A 17059-nucleotide genomic window follows, 5' to 3' on the forward strand; every position below is an offset into this window, starting at 1 on the left:
CCATAAAAATATGAAATTAATTAAATTATTACTATGTCAACCCTGCAATTCACAATTTATTGATTCATTTCATAACTTGTAAAATTACTAGTTGATTACTTTAAGAAAAAATCAATGCCACACTTATTTGATGATAAAAAAAAATCTATCAGATGCATTAGCTTAACCTAATAAGTAGCAAATTGTTTTAATATAATGACTGCAAATTTTTAGCCAAATATCTGTAGTAGTTACCATGGAATACATTTAGGTGATCACATTTTTTATTAATTAATTTCATCTATGATTGGTGTTATTAGTGGCAAGTGCATTCATTACTGATGAACAATCTGGCTTAAAACATATTTATAAATTACAATTTAATCCTGAATATCTTTATATGAATATTAAAGCATCCAAAATCCTGTAACGTGAAAAATATAATTTGAACAACTGCACATGCCTACTACATCATTTAGAAAAATCAGATTTTTAATTCACCAAAATTTCAATTTTTTGGCATTAAATATTTTATTTAAGTTGCCAGAATTAGAATATAGTATAAAATCCATCAATAATACATGGTAAAACACATACCTCTCCTAAGTAGTAATAATCCAGAGGCATCTGAGACTCTGGGTAAATGTTTTCCAAGAACCATCGGAAGCTCTTGCACTTCAAGTCTTTCCGTAATTTTCGGCGGGAACTAACATCACCATAATCAACGCTTCGTGCACCTAAATATTGTTTGGATGTATATCATTATATGCAGGATTGCAAGTTTTGAAATATAGTACTGAATAAATTGTATTATATACAGTAATCTAATATTTTATCAATAAAATCTCAAAGATCATTTAGAAGATACAATCACATTATTTATAATATTTACCAGATAAAACTAAACTACTACTAATTCAAAATAAAACTTTGTAAATAATTTAAAGTACAACAGAATATTTTACAAACAAAATCATCTACAAAAATACAATACCAGTATAGGACATAAAAAATACAAAGATGGGGAAGGATAAGGATGTTGTAGGCAAGTCTTCCTGGGAAGACTAATGATAATGATCCCTGTAAATGATGCATCTCGCTCATCAATCACTAATATTCCACAAAAATATTTATAAGGTATGTTTAGGGATTAAATTAGAAATTTACATTAATAAAGCAGATTTTTGTTTTGTCATCAAATAACTCTAATAGTGATAAGTTCTAACATCTCTCTCACATGACCACTTCCAATGATCATACCAATTAAAACATCTAACACCAGAAGTAAACATGAACCAATCATGGTGCATAGAAGCAGCCTCCTTGCTCTTCAACTTTCCACAGGAGCTGCAGTTGCACGATGTGTCTATGATAATTGGGATAATAAGCAGCCTTGCTTTAACTAAACTGTTTCAGTGACGAAAAATGGGGTCTTCATGTTAATCACTGCATACCTTCTTTTCAAATGGATTAGAGTTAGACTTTTTATAATAAAACTGCAAGACTAAACACGATATTAGAAAAGGTCGTGTGAAATGAGCTGGTCAATTAGATCCACTGCTTAATAAATTGTCTTATGGATAAGCTTCAATTTAGTTTCTGAAGGGAATTAGAATGAATAATATATATATAAAAAAAACAGGACTTAAAGTAATGTGAAATATTCCTTTCTTTGCAGCAACTCTCTGACTTCCCAAGCCAGAGTCCATCTACCCTGGACACTGCATAAATTCCAGGTCGCATCAACATTAGAATCTTAAGAAGAACCCTTATAAATTGGCTTTCAATATTGGCTGCAATACAGTGGAGCAGAAAACTACACAAAACCCTTCTCAAATGATATTGGGGGTCACCAGGACAGTAAATTAATCTTCTAACTACTGCCTGCTACCTGACCATTAACAATACAATGATGTCAAAGGAGTTGGCTGCCTTCCTAACTTAACCCTTAAACAGCGGTTATCATCAATTGTTGATTCATAGGGTAATGCGGTTATCATCATATGAAGAGTTAAAAATTATTGTCTGGGTTTTACATGTATGATGCAAATATGGATATAAAAGATCGTAAATAAAAGCTCTTTGTGGATGTAAATAAAGAACAGCAAGACATCAAAGGATAAAACATGAAGTGTCAGCAAAGTCAAACTCCAAGCGTTGACAAGTGCCAGACGCAGCCTTGCAGAGCGTCTCCACCCAGTGAAACGATAAATACTGTATTCACCTATTTTTGTGTTTTTCATACATTCTGCATACAGTACAAGTATATAATTCTATAATGAAGGGGGTAATAATAATTTGTTACTCTATAGAGTAACAGAGTAAACATACTCTATGGAGTACGATCATTTCTCCATAGCCGCTGTCTAAAGGTTAAGGTAAATTCTTGGGGTGGACAGTAGAGCGACAGTCTCGCTTTATGAGTTAGTGTTCAATCCTTGACCGTCCAAGTGATTGGGCACCGCTTTCGCAAACAGAGTTGTCGAAGATTGAAACAAGTCAGGCGAAAAGGTGGTGGATACCAAAACTGTCAGTAGTTTTAAAGTGTTATATGAGAGTACTGGGAAGATGGGAAACCACGAGCGAAGCTCTTATCCTGTAACTACACTTAGGTAATTACAAGAACCAGACCAACCTGCTCCAAGACAAAGTCAAAAGAGGCAACCTAGATGTGAGAATAGAGGACTCAGCATGCTCTAACTTAACTCCATGTACACTATGATGGAAAAGGACAAAAGTAACCCCACCAGAAAATACAAATAAAGTCAAATTATGTCATTTTGCAAAACATCCACCTGTAGAACTACCAAGGCTTCGACCAGAGACAGTCCCCTAAAAGGCCCCACCCAGTCTAAAAGGATCAAGATCAAACCAGAGCTTACCAATGGCTGCAGAGCAGATAACTTTGAGGAGCCATTATTATTTTAGGGAAGAAAACCCCCCAAAATGATAAAGCAGGAAACTGTAGCCAGAGACATATATACAAGTGGAAATCACTCCATTCAGTGAACAATAATGCAATGAACACCCTGAACACTCACAGAAATTAGGTCAGTTTACTTTAATGTGTGCGCAGAATTGGAACCCATACAGATAGACCATCAGGTGAAAACTAAGCGCAGTTGGTACCTCCAATCTTCTTGTTGGCTGATGCTGCCACATGGTGGTCAGGTGGTAGATATATCAGAAATCTGTTCTTATCATAGTTAGAATAGTTAGAATTACAATCTAATAGGGGGGTTTTGAGTTGTGTGTTTCTGCTCTTTTGAATAATAGTGAGACATCTTAGGTGTTGGATTACATATACTCTACCATGTTTTCTTAAACATGTAGCAAGACAATTTAGAAGGTTCCTCGTCAAAGATCCACAAGAACCTGGCATTTTTGCAATATTGGGAGTGGACCCCGGTTGTTGAGCAACTGAGAGGAACTTTTTCAGAAAGACACAGTTCCACATAAGTACAGACTAATAAAATTCTTTATTTCATTCTTAAAGTTATTGTCTAGTACATACTTGAACATGTGTAGTATAGAGTTATTGCTTAAAAACAAAATACGAAGTGGAAAATTCTGCTGTATTTATGCAACATCCATAAGTTGTAAAGCTTTAAAAGATACTGCATGGGTTAAAAAAAAAAGAAAAAAGCAAGCAAGCATGAAGTAAACTATAGAATATTAACAAGCTCAGAAGTGACAGATTAACAGCTAGTAAATCTGCATCAAGTTAGCATATCACCTCCAAACGTCTAAAAGCCATCTGATTAGCCATCTGTAATTAGCAATTTATGATAGTGTATTTAACAAATTTAATTATTAAACCATGCCACAACATACAGTGCCATTCATACCAAATAGTTAATTTGTTTAATCACCAAACAGCCAAGTTATTTTACAGTAATTTTATACAGTGGAACCTCGATTAACGAATTTAATTCGTTCCGGCACCTAGCTCGTCATGTGAAACATTCATCTTTCAAAACGAATTTCCCCATTTAAAATAATGGAAATAAAATTAATCCGTTCTACCACTGAAAAACATCAACATATTCGATTTTGTAAATAATGGAGCAGCCTACCTGACATACACTGAACAAACCTTTATGACTGTCTTTTTTCAGATTTGTACAATTTTTTTTTTTTCATTTTTTTAATAGAAAAAGGTTCGTTCACTGTATGTCGGGTAGCCTGCTCCAATTTTGTATAAAAAAAAATTGAACAAATTTGAAGAAAGGAAAATGTCATAAAGGTTCGTTCAGTGTTTGTCAGGTAGTATGCTCCATTATAACATTTTTTCTTGTTTTCAAATTTTTTCAAATTTTTTTTTTATACAAAATTGGAGCAGGCTACCTGAGCGTCTGGGATGTTCTCGGACATAGGTTCGAACCCTTGTCACGGCCCTTATGGATTTGTTCATTTAATGCATCACACTATTGTGATTTCTGTGTAGTGTAGTGTAGTGTAAAAAAAATTTAATTTAACAAATTTGAAGAAAGAAAAATGTCAAAGGAAGGTTTGTTCACTGTATGTCAGGTAGGCTGCTCCATTATTTACAAAATCGAATATTATGTTGATATTTTTCAGTGGTAGAATGGATTAATTTTATTTCCATTATTTTAAATGGGGAAATTCATTTTGAAAGATGAGTGTTTCACATGTAGTTGAAATTAACTATATGTAATATAGTTGTAATATAGTACCTGCAGCCATTCTGAAATTATAAAATAAAGTACTGTACTGTACTGTAGTTAAAAGTCAAGGAAAACATTTATACATTTTTCTAATATTGTCTTCCACTGAAATTTGCACTAACTTTTAACAAATTCTATAAAATTCTATTCCTCCCCCCCCCCACACACAACCCAGTCCCACACACCCACACATTAAAAATTGCTTCTAAAGAAGTTAAATCGAATCTAGGCTTTAGTGAATACAATAAGTTAAGCAAGGAAATTCAACAGATCTTGCAGTCTATATACTAAAGAGTCATCAGTCACAAAAGATCTGATTGACCATTCAGGGACCAGAGCAAGAACCAGGATCCCCCTCCCCTCTCACAGGTGCAAGAATTGAGTGGCAATTCACCACTCCACCAGGAGGGTTCACAGAAAATGAAGCCTGGAAATGGCCAAAACTCCACAAACTATTCACAGAGGACAAGTGATTAACTCAAACTACCTCAAAATCCTTTAGTACTGATTATTGCCACCAGGCGGCCATACACCAGCTCTCAGTCGCCTTTCCACCTCATTTCTCGAGCTGATGGAGGGAGGGTGGGGGAATCAAGGAGCTACTGGGGATCCTCCAGAAAGAGGCATTTTATTACATTCAACATAAATTGTAATAAAAAATTGTACAGGGGGTACTTCTAAATTCCTTTATGGCAAGTTCCAGTGGACACCCACTTCATGAACCTTTCGTTGTTCCCCTGAAAGTCCAGTATTTGCACACCATATATTGGCAATCATTGAAATTTTCTACAGGTTTTGGATATGAAAGTAGAAACTGATTTTAAATAATTCTTGATTTTTAGTAAGTAGCTATGAAACAAAAAGAACAAAGGACAGAACAGTACTCTACTGTATAGTCAAAGTTTTGTGAAATTGATGAAACAAAATATCATGGAATCATGTATAGCGTATTAAAAACACAGCTAAAGACAAATCTTGCAAACTACAAGATGGTGTGCCAATTAATAACAGTGCTGCACCCTAGATACTAGTGATAATAGTGAGAAGGTGGCCATATTAATGTGAATGGGCATGTGGTAGGGTGTGTGCTAGCTTGCAGTAGTACTATGGCAGTGATAGTGATAATATCTACAGTGCTATGGTGGTAGTGGGAGGGGTATTGAAAGTTGCAGTGCAATGGAAGAGGTAATAGTTGTAATGGTGGTAAAAGGATGAGGTATGTGCAAGAGGCCAGGGTGAAAGGCAAGCGTGCAGCCTGACCTGGGTTAATGCTGTAATAGAACTCTTTCCAGTCGTCCAACCACACCTCGGCGAGACGCGCGTTGTTTTTGTTTACAATTTTGGAAGTGCCCCCTGGGAACGTGTATGGGGTAGACTTGCGGAACACGTGACCCACATGGGAGCAAGTGGAGATCTCTAGCGTTCCCCCACACATCCACACCTGTAGGATGATGATTCAGCCTCACATGAGCCAAGCAGTGCTGGGACAGGTTGCTAGATTGTGACTGATGGAAATCCATACACAGTACAGTACCTCTCACCAAAGTGCCTAGAGGCCCCCAGGCCATGACTAAGCTTGTACTCAGTAGTCCTTCACCTCCCAAAGCTGCTATATTTAACATCTATACAATTTTATACAGTTCACCATTGCAAAACATTTAAGTGTATGCTAGTATACAGTGGCCATTGCTTTCAGGTGCTCTGATTATCATCAATAATATTAAAGAAATAACTAGGACATAATACTGTACTATTAAATGAAAAATATTTGAAAATTGTCTTAAATTCAAATTAACGCATTCAATACTCAAATAAAAAGCGACAATAGAAATCAGTTTCTCATCCAGCCATAGCCAATTAATTAAATTGTCATCCACTAATCTAAGTCTATTATCTGTAAGGATATCAAATACTTGTTAGTAGGAGATGCATTTATGTAAGTAAGGCAATATCAATTTGTTAGTGGTATGCATTTACAACATTCTGGATATTATTTCATAACCATTTTATATACATTACGAGGTACTTATTTGCTTTGTTATCAAGAATATTGTAATTCTTTTTAAATGCTTCTCATTCTGCTCATCCACTGCCCTGTAAACAATTGCATTTGTGTGTGTGTGCTATAACCCCTATCAACTTCACTCTTCAAGATGGGGAAAAATGCTTCTCATTTAAAAACTTGTCAAGTCACAGCAGAGGAAATTATGTGAAAGCAGACACACAACACGCATCATAGTGGCTACATACCTGTATGTTAAATGATTACCGATTTTTACAAACAACTAGAGGACTAGTGATAGAAAGAGGATGCTGTATTTCAGTGTTTGCAGCCAAAAGTCAGGAGTGAACATTTTCAATGCAACCCTGTAAGAAAGTGTTAATGGAGACCAATGTGATAGGTCTTGTCTGGTGAGAGGTGAATCACTCGGGGTCATCATCAACCCATTTGGTAGGTAAGGTTGTGGGCTTAGTGGGTATGGGAAGGCAGGAATCTAAGGGTCAAGGGGCCTAGGGGTAAGGGAGGGTACCTGGATTCATCTCAAAGAAAAAGTCCCTCCACTCGTCCATCCAGACTTCAGCCACACGGGCCGAATTCTTCATGACCACGTTGACAACTCCTCCAGGGAAGGAATAAGGTGACTTGTCGCGGAACACATGGCCCACATGTGAACAGGGGATGATCTCTAGCGTGCCTCCACACTGCCAGATCTAAACACCATTGATGTCAGCATACTATCAAACTGCCTTATTTCTTAAATTCTTCTCTAGTTCCCTTAATCTTAATGTTGCATATTTTGACAACACTGTATTAGCGATGTATTCAAAAAACATTATTACAAATTCTTGTCTTGCATTAATGCAACAATCTTTAAAAACATTAATTGCCAGAAACAAACTTTTCTTTACTACAAAGTTTGTTAGCTTTTTTGTATCAATGTACAGTATACAAGTCATTATGCATATAAGACCTGTAGTACTTAAAACTTTAATCTGCCAATCTAAATTAAATATACTTGTGTAAAATCATGTCAATAAAAACATTTTTAATAGTAATGATAGGCTCAAACCAAGGTCCAAGATATAGTTTTGGTGAAATGTTTTAATTTTATAAGTGATTTTCTAATTACAAAGTGTGCACACTTTTGTGTACATGCTATAAAATAGTGAACTGTACCCATTCTGCAACATAAAATAACACCAACTTCAACTTATGTGAATACAGTACCATAAAAGACTTATTATTGAATCTATATTATTAACTTCAGGTATTCAGGTAACTAAATTGCACAACTAATCCTATGTACCATTTCAACATTCCTAAATGAACACAATTTAAAAACAATTATAAATATGTAACAAGTGATGATACTCAGCATCTTGTAAACACTAACATTTTGTATGAAATGTGCACATTAAAATAATTAAAGAACAAATTCTAAAGAAAGTAAGAGTTTTTAAGTACTTGTACTATTGTTATATATAACTAACAAGATTACTTACCCTAAATGACATTTCCAGATTTTCTCCTCCCCATATATCCATTCCTTCATCATAGCGGCCAATCTTTTCAAAATAATCCTTATCAATGGCAAATAATCCACCAGCCATAGTAGGTGTCCTCAGTGGTTGGGTTCTATCGCCCCCTCGTCTCTCCATCTCTCGCTGAGGAACTCGGTACCTGATTAAAAACTTAAATGAGAAACTAGTCTCCAGAATATATTAAAATAATTACTGTAGATATTCAATACATTACTTTATAATGGAAAAATTTAATCTCCAGTTACCATAACCCAAATGCACAGTTACCAATACATCAGCACCTCATTTGTCATAGTTGGCCTGTTGTTTATATATGCAAGGTGCAATTATTGCCAATTTAACACTACCTCCTTTACCCCCTCATTACCTGGAGGCAACATTCACAAATTTGTATAATCGTGCAGCCCAGGGAAATGCAACTCTTCTCTTTTGATTGCATTATCTGAAAGGCTATTGCTGGTCATAGCATGCAGACTAACACTTTAAAACCCAGCTGAACTAATACTTTCTGTAGGAATTTAATTTCCTCTTCTTTCAAACTTTTGTAGAGAGTATAGGTTCTGATCTGATCTGCTTCAAATTCACAAAACAGCAAAAACTTATCCTATACAGCAAGAATTGCAGGCTCTTAAACAGGAGAAAAATAATTCAGGCGAGTAAGGATTTATTTGCTCAATGTAAGAACTTTAATTGTAGCGTGCTTAGTTGTTTGTTATTCTGTCAAAAGGCAATTGAACTGAAGGTAAATGACAGTAGGTACCATTATCTTGGTGATTTCGGGGCTTAGCGTCCCTGCGGCCTGGTCCTCGACCAGGCCTCCTTTTTGTTACACACCCCCAGGCAACAGACTGTAGCAGCTGTGTAACTCCCAGGTACCTATTTACTTCTAGGTGAATAGGGCATCAGGGTGAAAAAACATTTTACCCATTTGTCTCCGCCTCCACCGGGGATCGAACCCGGAACCTCAGGACTACAAATCTGAAGCGCTGTCCACTCACAGCTGTCAGGCGCCCTATAGGATACTAATTTCTATTTAGCGACTTCAAGCAGATAAGTTATTTAAACATGTTTCTCATCCTACCATCTAAAGTTTAGTTTCCAGTTGAAGCCGCCCCAAGTCATGTCTGAAGCCGTTACATATTCGAAGGTTTCATCAGAGATGACATCAATAATTGGACACACCACACGAGTCCTGAAATAAAGTGACGAGAATCAATGCAACAGACTTTGAAGAAATACTATATTAACTTGTCATTCATTTACTTGTGGTAATAATATTAGCAAACAATACCTAGATAAGATTTAATTTTGCCAAATAAATCAAGTGAGCTCTTCAACCTTATTACAATTTAATGTGCATAGAATTTTATTAAATATCCCTAAATAACCTTTAATGAATACAATTGTTTTAAACTCTGCAAATGGGAAACAATGGTACCAAGGAGGATTATAGCTATGTTGTATATTTTAAATGCACTTGTACACAGTAACAATGAAATTACAATATTGTTAAGAAGACACTAATGTATTTATTTTCAAAAATAGAACAATAAGTTAGCTAGGTATCTAGCCTTCGATGGCGGCATATCTTAAAACAACAAATCCAGACATCAGATTGTGACTAAACTTATTCTGCAAGGTCCTATTCAGAGTAATGAAATATGGAAACCATATCGAAATATAAATTAATATTAAATAACATTATCCAGATTTTTGTCTCCGTGAACTTCAAATACACAGCTCTGTATAAACACATTTAACATAAAAGTTTAACAACAGTAACCACTACGAAATTCGCCAGTGAGTAGGGAGGAGTGAAGATATGGGAGTATTTGCTGAACGTTTACTGAAGATGCACTTATTTTACTTTTTGCAACATAGCTCAGTCAAATTCTCCTTCCATTAGCAAATCTTAATTGGTTATAAAAAAACAAAAAAAAATAGTCACCGTGGGAACATTCCTTCTGTAAAAATAGATCAGATGAAGCAAGTTTCAATCCAATATGAAGAAGTATTCATGATATTCATGGAAATCAAGGAAAACAAATTACGAAACCAAAAGGTATCCCAGTACTTGGATGAAGATGAAAATGAAGATGAAAATGAAGGCAGCATTTCTTGCCCGAAATGCTGTGCATAGTAGTGGCTTTAGGTATTGCATGAAGTAGCACTATCTATAAATCCAACATTATGTTTGTAACTCATCTTCTATTGATGTACTTTTCCCTGAATAAACATTTGAATTTGAAGATGAAGAAGATGATGAAGTAGTAGTATGCATAGTTTGCGATCCCAAAAATTATGTATCAAATTAAGTTTATTATGCTAAATAAGCCCAATACAGTATATAATAAAGTACCTCAAATTTCAGTTATGTACAACTACCTGGAGCGGGTTCTGGGAGTTTTTCTACTCCCGGAGCCCGGCCTCTAATTTATCGTCTATTCATCCATCAAATTCATCTCTCCATCCACATATTCATCTACTCGTCTCTCCATCCACATATTCATCTACTCATCTCTCCATCCACATATTCATCAAACTAGATGGTTGGATGGAGAGATATTGATGACTGGGTAGACAGATATAGATTGCTAGACGAGTAGGTAGATGGATAGGCACTCGTGCGTGTGTGCAACTCACCTAGTTGTCCTCACCTAATTGTGCTTACGGGGGTTGAGCTTTGGCTCTTTGGCCCCGCCTCTCAACCGTCAATCAACTGGTGTACAAATTCCCGAGCTTCTCGAGCTTCATCATATCTACATTTGAAACTATATATGGAGTCAGCCTCCACCACATAACTAAATTGTGTATGTTCGCATGTGTGTGGCGCTGTAGCGAAGTGGATGACGCGAATGACACTGTCAGTCAGGTCAAGCACTGTTGGCTCTGGATCTGCAAAGGCAGTTATTGCCCTTACCTAAGGATATCTCTATAATCTTCAACATGATATCTCTATCTCCCTCCCCCCATACAAACACATTGATAGGCACTATGTACGTGCATGCTCCTGTGGGCGTACTTATTTGCTCCTGTGGGCGTACTTATAAGTTGGTTGTGCTTGCATATGTACACGAGCGCCCACCCTTCCCTCCACACCAAAATATTGCTTACAAGTCAACTTATTCAAGAAAAACCCGCCTTCAGCCCTCGTGAGGAAATTGCTAAAACTCTCCTCACCCTCCAGGCTCCACAACCCCGTCTGCGTGATTCCTGTTGCACGAACTTAAATTTGTGAAATTTAATCATGAATGTCGTATCAGCCTAATATACAAAATTCAGCCTTAATTCATCCAAAAAATCAAAACAATGACAACATTTTGCCAATATTAAACCTTCACTCTACTGCAGCCATATCAAGCACCAGAATCAACATCCACTCGATAAATACTGAAAGCAAGCAAGCACTCGTGATGAACAGCAGAGCCCTTCAACCAGTTTCCACGGTGAGAGGGGCGATGGCCTCGCCTGGCATATGACAGCCTGGTGAATGATGATCCTCAGGTGTAGAGATCGATACAGCGGCTACCATCACCTGCCCCCACACCCCACACGCCCCACACCCCCTCTATCTAAGGCTACATGTTTGGCCAAATAGGTTTACTCTGAACTAGGATATGATTTACTTTTAAAATTACGCTAGACTGGTTAGATTAAGTTAATTGTTCACATATTTCAGATGCCATAAACGCCGGTACAATGTTAACGATGGCGAAGCACTGTTAATTGACTCTGAACTTTGAACTCAAGACTTCGCCAGAAAGTTTGTTTAAATTTGGGGAGATTACACTGCGTTGTGATTAATTAAGCGAGGTGAGATTGGGCAGATTTAAGGACACGTTAGGCTCAGCTTATTTAGTCAGATATTATTAATATTAAGCAGGGTTAGATTAAAGCCAAACATGGGATATAAGACGTTCTGAAAGCTCTATCTACAGGGCCTCTTATCCAACCTGTCACACTGTCATGTTATGGGGAAACCGGATCTGAAAATATGATTTTAACCAACTTGTATAAAATATTTAACAATTGCTCATTTGCCACAATCGCAAGAACGATTGCTTAAAAATAGTTATAATGTAAAATGTGCCTTATGTTTCCCGGCGTTTCCCCCCCCCCCCTTCCCTCTCACCTTTCTTCCCCTCTCACCGCTCCCCATCTTTCTCCCGCTTCTCTTTCCTTTGCCCCTTCAGAATATTTATGATGATGCACTGAAAAATATAGTCAAGAACACATTTCAGACAATGAAAATCGCAAGGGAGGGAGGGAGGGAGGGGGGGAGGTGAGGTAGCAATAGATGCCTGAGTGTGTCTTAAAAGATGGCACTGGAGGAGCCAGCCCTGACTGGTCTATGGCACTCACAACCCCCTCCCCCCATGTATTTATAATCTTTGAAATTTGGACGAGAACCCAAGCGTTTGGGTTCTTGGCGTCTGTACTTTGGACATATTCTATTTTATATATACTATATCGCAAACAATATTAAAAATCTATTGTATTGTAATTTTTCTAGGGCCTTTACTACACGGTATTCGCCTATTTGTTCTTGCGGGGGTTGAGCTCTGCTCTTTCGGCCCGCCTCTCAACTGTCAATCAACTGTAACTAACTACTAATCCCCCCCCCACACACACAGTAAGCAGCGCCGTAATTAATGACAGCTCCGTAATTAATACGGTGATAGCTACCGAGTGTTTAATTATTAATGCAGGAGAAAATTTTACCAAATTCGAGTAAAGGAGACTTCCTAAACCTCAATTTTACCGTATTAGGACTCAAAAGGAAAACCTGTAGCCTGCTCTACTCTGGGAAACTAATACAGCTGCAGTTGACTAAAGTACGGTTACTGTGGAGACCTACACACTTTGACTGGTAGATATTGTGATGGTTCCGCTTCTTGCTGGCAGGCGTTCAGACAGTCTAAGTGGTTAGGTACAGTTCCTTCCTCCATCATGTTCAGGATTATTTTACTTATAAGCCCTTCCAAGTGCTCTGTAATTGTACTGATTTAGCACTTTCATAATTTAATTATCTTGCCACAACGAATTCCTCGTAAAATGAAACTTGGTAAACTCTTACCACAGTTTCAAAATCAACTATCCATCTAAAGTGGTTAGGCCACGATCCTAATTTTACCAGTCTTTACCTTATATATGTCAATATCGATCCTAAATCTGTCCTTAATTCAGCATCTTATTTCCCTCTCTCCCTTACCAGTTACCGAAGTCAAAGAGGCTAGATGCAGCGATAAGGACGCACTGATGAAGCGACGTTTTACGTGATTTACATTTCTCAAGGTGCCCTTTCCGTCAGTCCCTTCCGTCAGCCCCTTCCGTCTGGGGCCCCGGCTCCCAGCTATAATGGCGCCAACTTGCAACGCGGAAAGTGGGACGGAAGGAAAAGGTGGGACGAGGGTGCAAGACTCTGGACTATAGGAAAGAGGGAGGTGGAGCAGCAAGAAAATGGGTAATGAGAAATTTTACACGATTTTAAATTTTATTTGTCACTTGTTGTAACGTTTTTATCAAATCCCACATTATGTGGTTCACTTGAACAGGTATATCGAATTTGAGGCGATGTAGTGTGAACTTTTTTCATATGTTGGCCCAACTCCTCAAAACAAAAAACTATAGTTTTCCAAACTCCCACCAGGGGGTTTATGATGTGGAAAACGCACACTTATTAAATACGGTCCCAGAGCATATATTTACCACCAATAAGTAATTCTCTCTAAACATATTTCAAATTAAACAAGGAATCTGAACAAAAATATATCCATTAACTGGTCTTAATTAAATTTTAGGTCTTCTGAACATTATCGAGCACATCGGCCGGTGGTGGTGAAGGGTGGTATCACCAAGTTTGGCCAGGATACCCGCCACGATGTCATCCCTCGCGTACAAACGCTTTCAACGTCCACAATAATAAATGTTCACTTTGCCAGAGACGGTGGAATTAAGACTGTACTAGAGGCGGCTACACTATGAGGGAGGGGGCCGGCTAACTATGAGAAAGAGGGGGGCGGCAACACTGAGGGGCGGGGGGTCGCTACAATGCTGGGGAGAGGGGGCGCTACACTGTACGATAGGTATAGCAGCTACACTGCACAGGGCCAACAGGGAGCTCAGCATTACGCCCTCGCATAAATGCCTAAGGAAGTCTGTTAGTACTGTCGCTATGAATATTTTACTTCTTAGTGGATGGAATTCAATACGGAATTTGTTTATGATTACCCCTCTGAACTATTCAAATGCAACAACAATTTTAACTCGTGAAAGAGGGAATATAGAGAACATATACGACAGGCATTGATACGACCAAGCACTTGAACTATTGGGTTCGTCTCAAAGCTCTCAAAATGTATTCTAGAAAGAAGACAAGAAAGGTACCAAAATATTTATACATGGGAAAATACTGGCTTGTCAGCTCCAAAATTTGCACAATAAAATAGCATTCTGGAGCGAACGATATGGAAGGAAATGAAGAATAGAGCCAGTGAAGAGTAGAGGTGCCATGGGCACAATCAGAGGACTGAATGAGCATCAGAGGTCCACGGTTGTTTAATATGCTCTCAATATGCCCCCCAGCAAGTATATTAAATATTTCCGGAACAAAATTGAAAGTCTTCAAGAAAAAGCAGGATAGATTTCTACAACAAGTGCCGGACTAACCGGGCTGTAGTGGATATGTGGGACTGCGGGGCCTCTCCAAGCAGCAGCCTGTTGGACCAAGCTCTCAAGTCAATCCGGGCCTGGGAGTAGAACAACTCCAAGAACCCCATCCACGTACAACCCAGGTACAAAGATCTATCATACTAATTATTTCGCGGTGCAGCACAAAATAGCTCCGGATAAACCCTTTGTTTTACCCAATATTCTACCACTTAGTGGGTGGAGTTACAGGGAGAGGGCAGCACTAGGCTTGCCAGCCTGGAGAGGGCGCCAAGCTTCCTCCCCCGCCATACCCCCAGATTGATCACCACGCATTTTCCCACTTGCCATTGTTTTCTGTGCGCTTGAATGTCTCTGCCATGACCCATTACTAGCCTGTCTTCACCACTATCCCCACCAAAATTAATTTCCCGGGTTTACACTGCATGTTAAAGCGGCTAGTCTACAACCTTGTAAATATGGCGCTTGACTGTAGTTGCCATAACTCGAGAACCAACTCCAGCAATTAATGACGACCCTAAACATCGCCAATGAAATTTATTCCGTGCACGGTGGGCTGTCAGGGATTAGGAGAGGGGGGGGGGGGGGTTGTAGGGGGTGGAGTATAGGTATACCGAGGGGGGGGGGAGAGGTATAGGTATACCGAGGGGGGGTATAGGAGCACCGAGGGGTGGGGATTTGGAGTATAATGGACTCGTGGGTGCAGGAAAGCCGCTTGTGCCACCTCTTGGGTGGCTTAATCTTTATTAATCAATCAATCAATCAGGAAAGCCACAGTTACAGCCCCGCTCCTATGCCAGGTAAGTCCACTACGGGCTCACCATCTTCTTGAGGTTATCTTGAGATGATTTCGGGGCTTTAGTGTCCCCGCGGCCCGGTCCTCGACCAGGCCTCCACCCCCAGGAAGCAGCCCGTGACAGGTGACTAACTCCCAGGTACCTATTTACTGCTAGGTAACAGGGGCATTCAGGGTGAAAGAAACTTTGCCCATTTGTTTCTGCCTCGTGCGGGAATCGAACCCGCGCCACAGAATTACGAGTCCTGCGCGCTATCCACCAGGCTACGAAGCCCCTTTAAACCCCTTTTAGACCATAGCCCGTGCTACTTGCATTTTTTTTTATTCCAAGTAGCGAATCTTAAACAACAACAACAGGAAAGTCGCCTTTAACTAGGGGAGGGAAGCACGCCCCTTACACTGACTGAGGTTAAGTATACAGGTTGACACTTGATATAAGGCTCTTGACTGACCGAGGATGAAATCATCATAATATTAGTAATAATACTGACAAAATAATAATAATATAAACCCCAAAGCTTGTATTACAAATTTTAAGAACTTCGCTGAATTCTGCATATAATTTGCATACTTTTCTGACCATTCAAAAACATTTTAGGGAAACTTTTTAAAGAATCTTAGCGGGGAGGGATTCTCTAAAATTTCATGTCGCTCCAATTTGTCTTCACAACACTGCCAGCATCGAACGCCACAATAATGAGTGAAAACCGCGGGAACTGTGTGGCGACGGAGCACTCTTGCCTTGTCTAGAGCAAGCCGGGACGGGGCTCTGTGCACTCCAGCCCCTGAGTGGTGGTGCAGGGAGTGCTCGGCTAGCTCCTATAAAATACACGGCGCGAGCAATTTCGCAGCACCAAGAATTAATTTCACTTTGAAGGAGAATGCCAATAAGACTGAAGCGGAGGCCAGTTGTCACGGCACCCCTAACAGGAAGTAGCACAAGGCGAGGTGACAGCTTCCTCCTCCAGCAGGAGGCGACGCAGCTTAGGCTCTCCCACCAGCAGGAGGCGACGCAGCTTAGGCTCTCCCACCAGCAGGAGGAGAGGCAGCCTAGGCTCTCCCACCAGCACGAGGCGACGCAGCCTAGGCTCTGTCACCAGCAGGAGGCGAGGCAGCCTAGGCTCTCCCACCAGCAGGAGGCGACGCAGCCTAGGCTCTCCCACCAGCAGGCGGCGAGGCAGCCTAGGCTCTCCCACCAGCAGGAGGCGACGCAGCCTAGGCTCTCCTACCAGCAGGAGGCGAGGCAGCCTAGGCTCTCCCACCAGCAGGAGGCGACGCAGCCTAGGCTCTCCCACCAGCAGGAGGCGAGGCAGCCTAGGCTCTCCCACCAGCAGGAGGCGACGCAGCCTAGGCTCTCCCACCAGCAGGAGGCGACGCAGCCTAG

The 17059-nt window shown here is 39.5% G+C and overlaps 1 protein-coding gene across 12 annotated transcripts in view; it reads right to left on the minus strand.

The window, feature by feature from the left end:
* Pgant5 (polypeptide N-acetylgalactosaminyltransferase 5) overlaps nt 1-17059 on the minus strand; it is a 648526-nt gene that overhangs the window by 13916 nt on the left and 617551 nt on the right. For 10 of the 12 annotated variants that reach the window (XM_069338615.1, XM_069338608.1, XM_069338612.1 and 7 more), the window contains 4 exons: nt 9292-9402; nt 8172-8349; nt 5928-6108; nt 577-716 (listed from right to left, as the gene is read on the minus strand). In XM_069338615.1, the coding sequence (XP_069194716.1) occupies nt 577-716; nt 5928-6108; nt 8172-8349; nt 9292-9402 (610 nt within the window). Of the gene's footprint in view, nt 1-576; nt 717-5927; nt 6109-7198; nt 7380-8171; nt 8350-9291; nt 9403-17059 lie in introns of those variants that run through there. The other 2 variants (XM_069338618.1, XM_069338611.1) reach the window with 2 other exon arrangements.

The sequence above is a fragment of the Procambarus clarkii genome, chromosome 40 (genome assembly GCF_040958095.1).
Source record: "Procambarus clarkii isolate CNS0578487 chromosome 40, FALCON_Pclarkii_2.0, whole genome shotgun sequence".
Classification (NCBI taxonomy): Eukaryota; Metazoa; Arthropoda; class Malacostraca; order Decapoda; family Cambaridae; genus Procambarus; species Procambarus clarkii.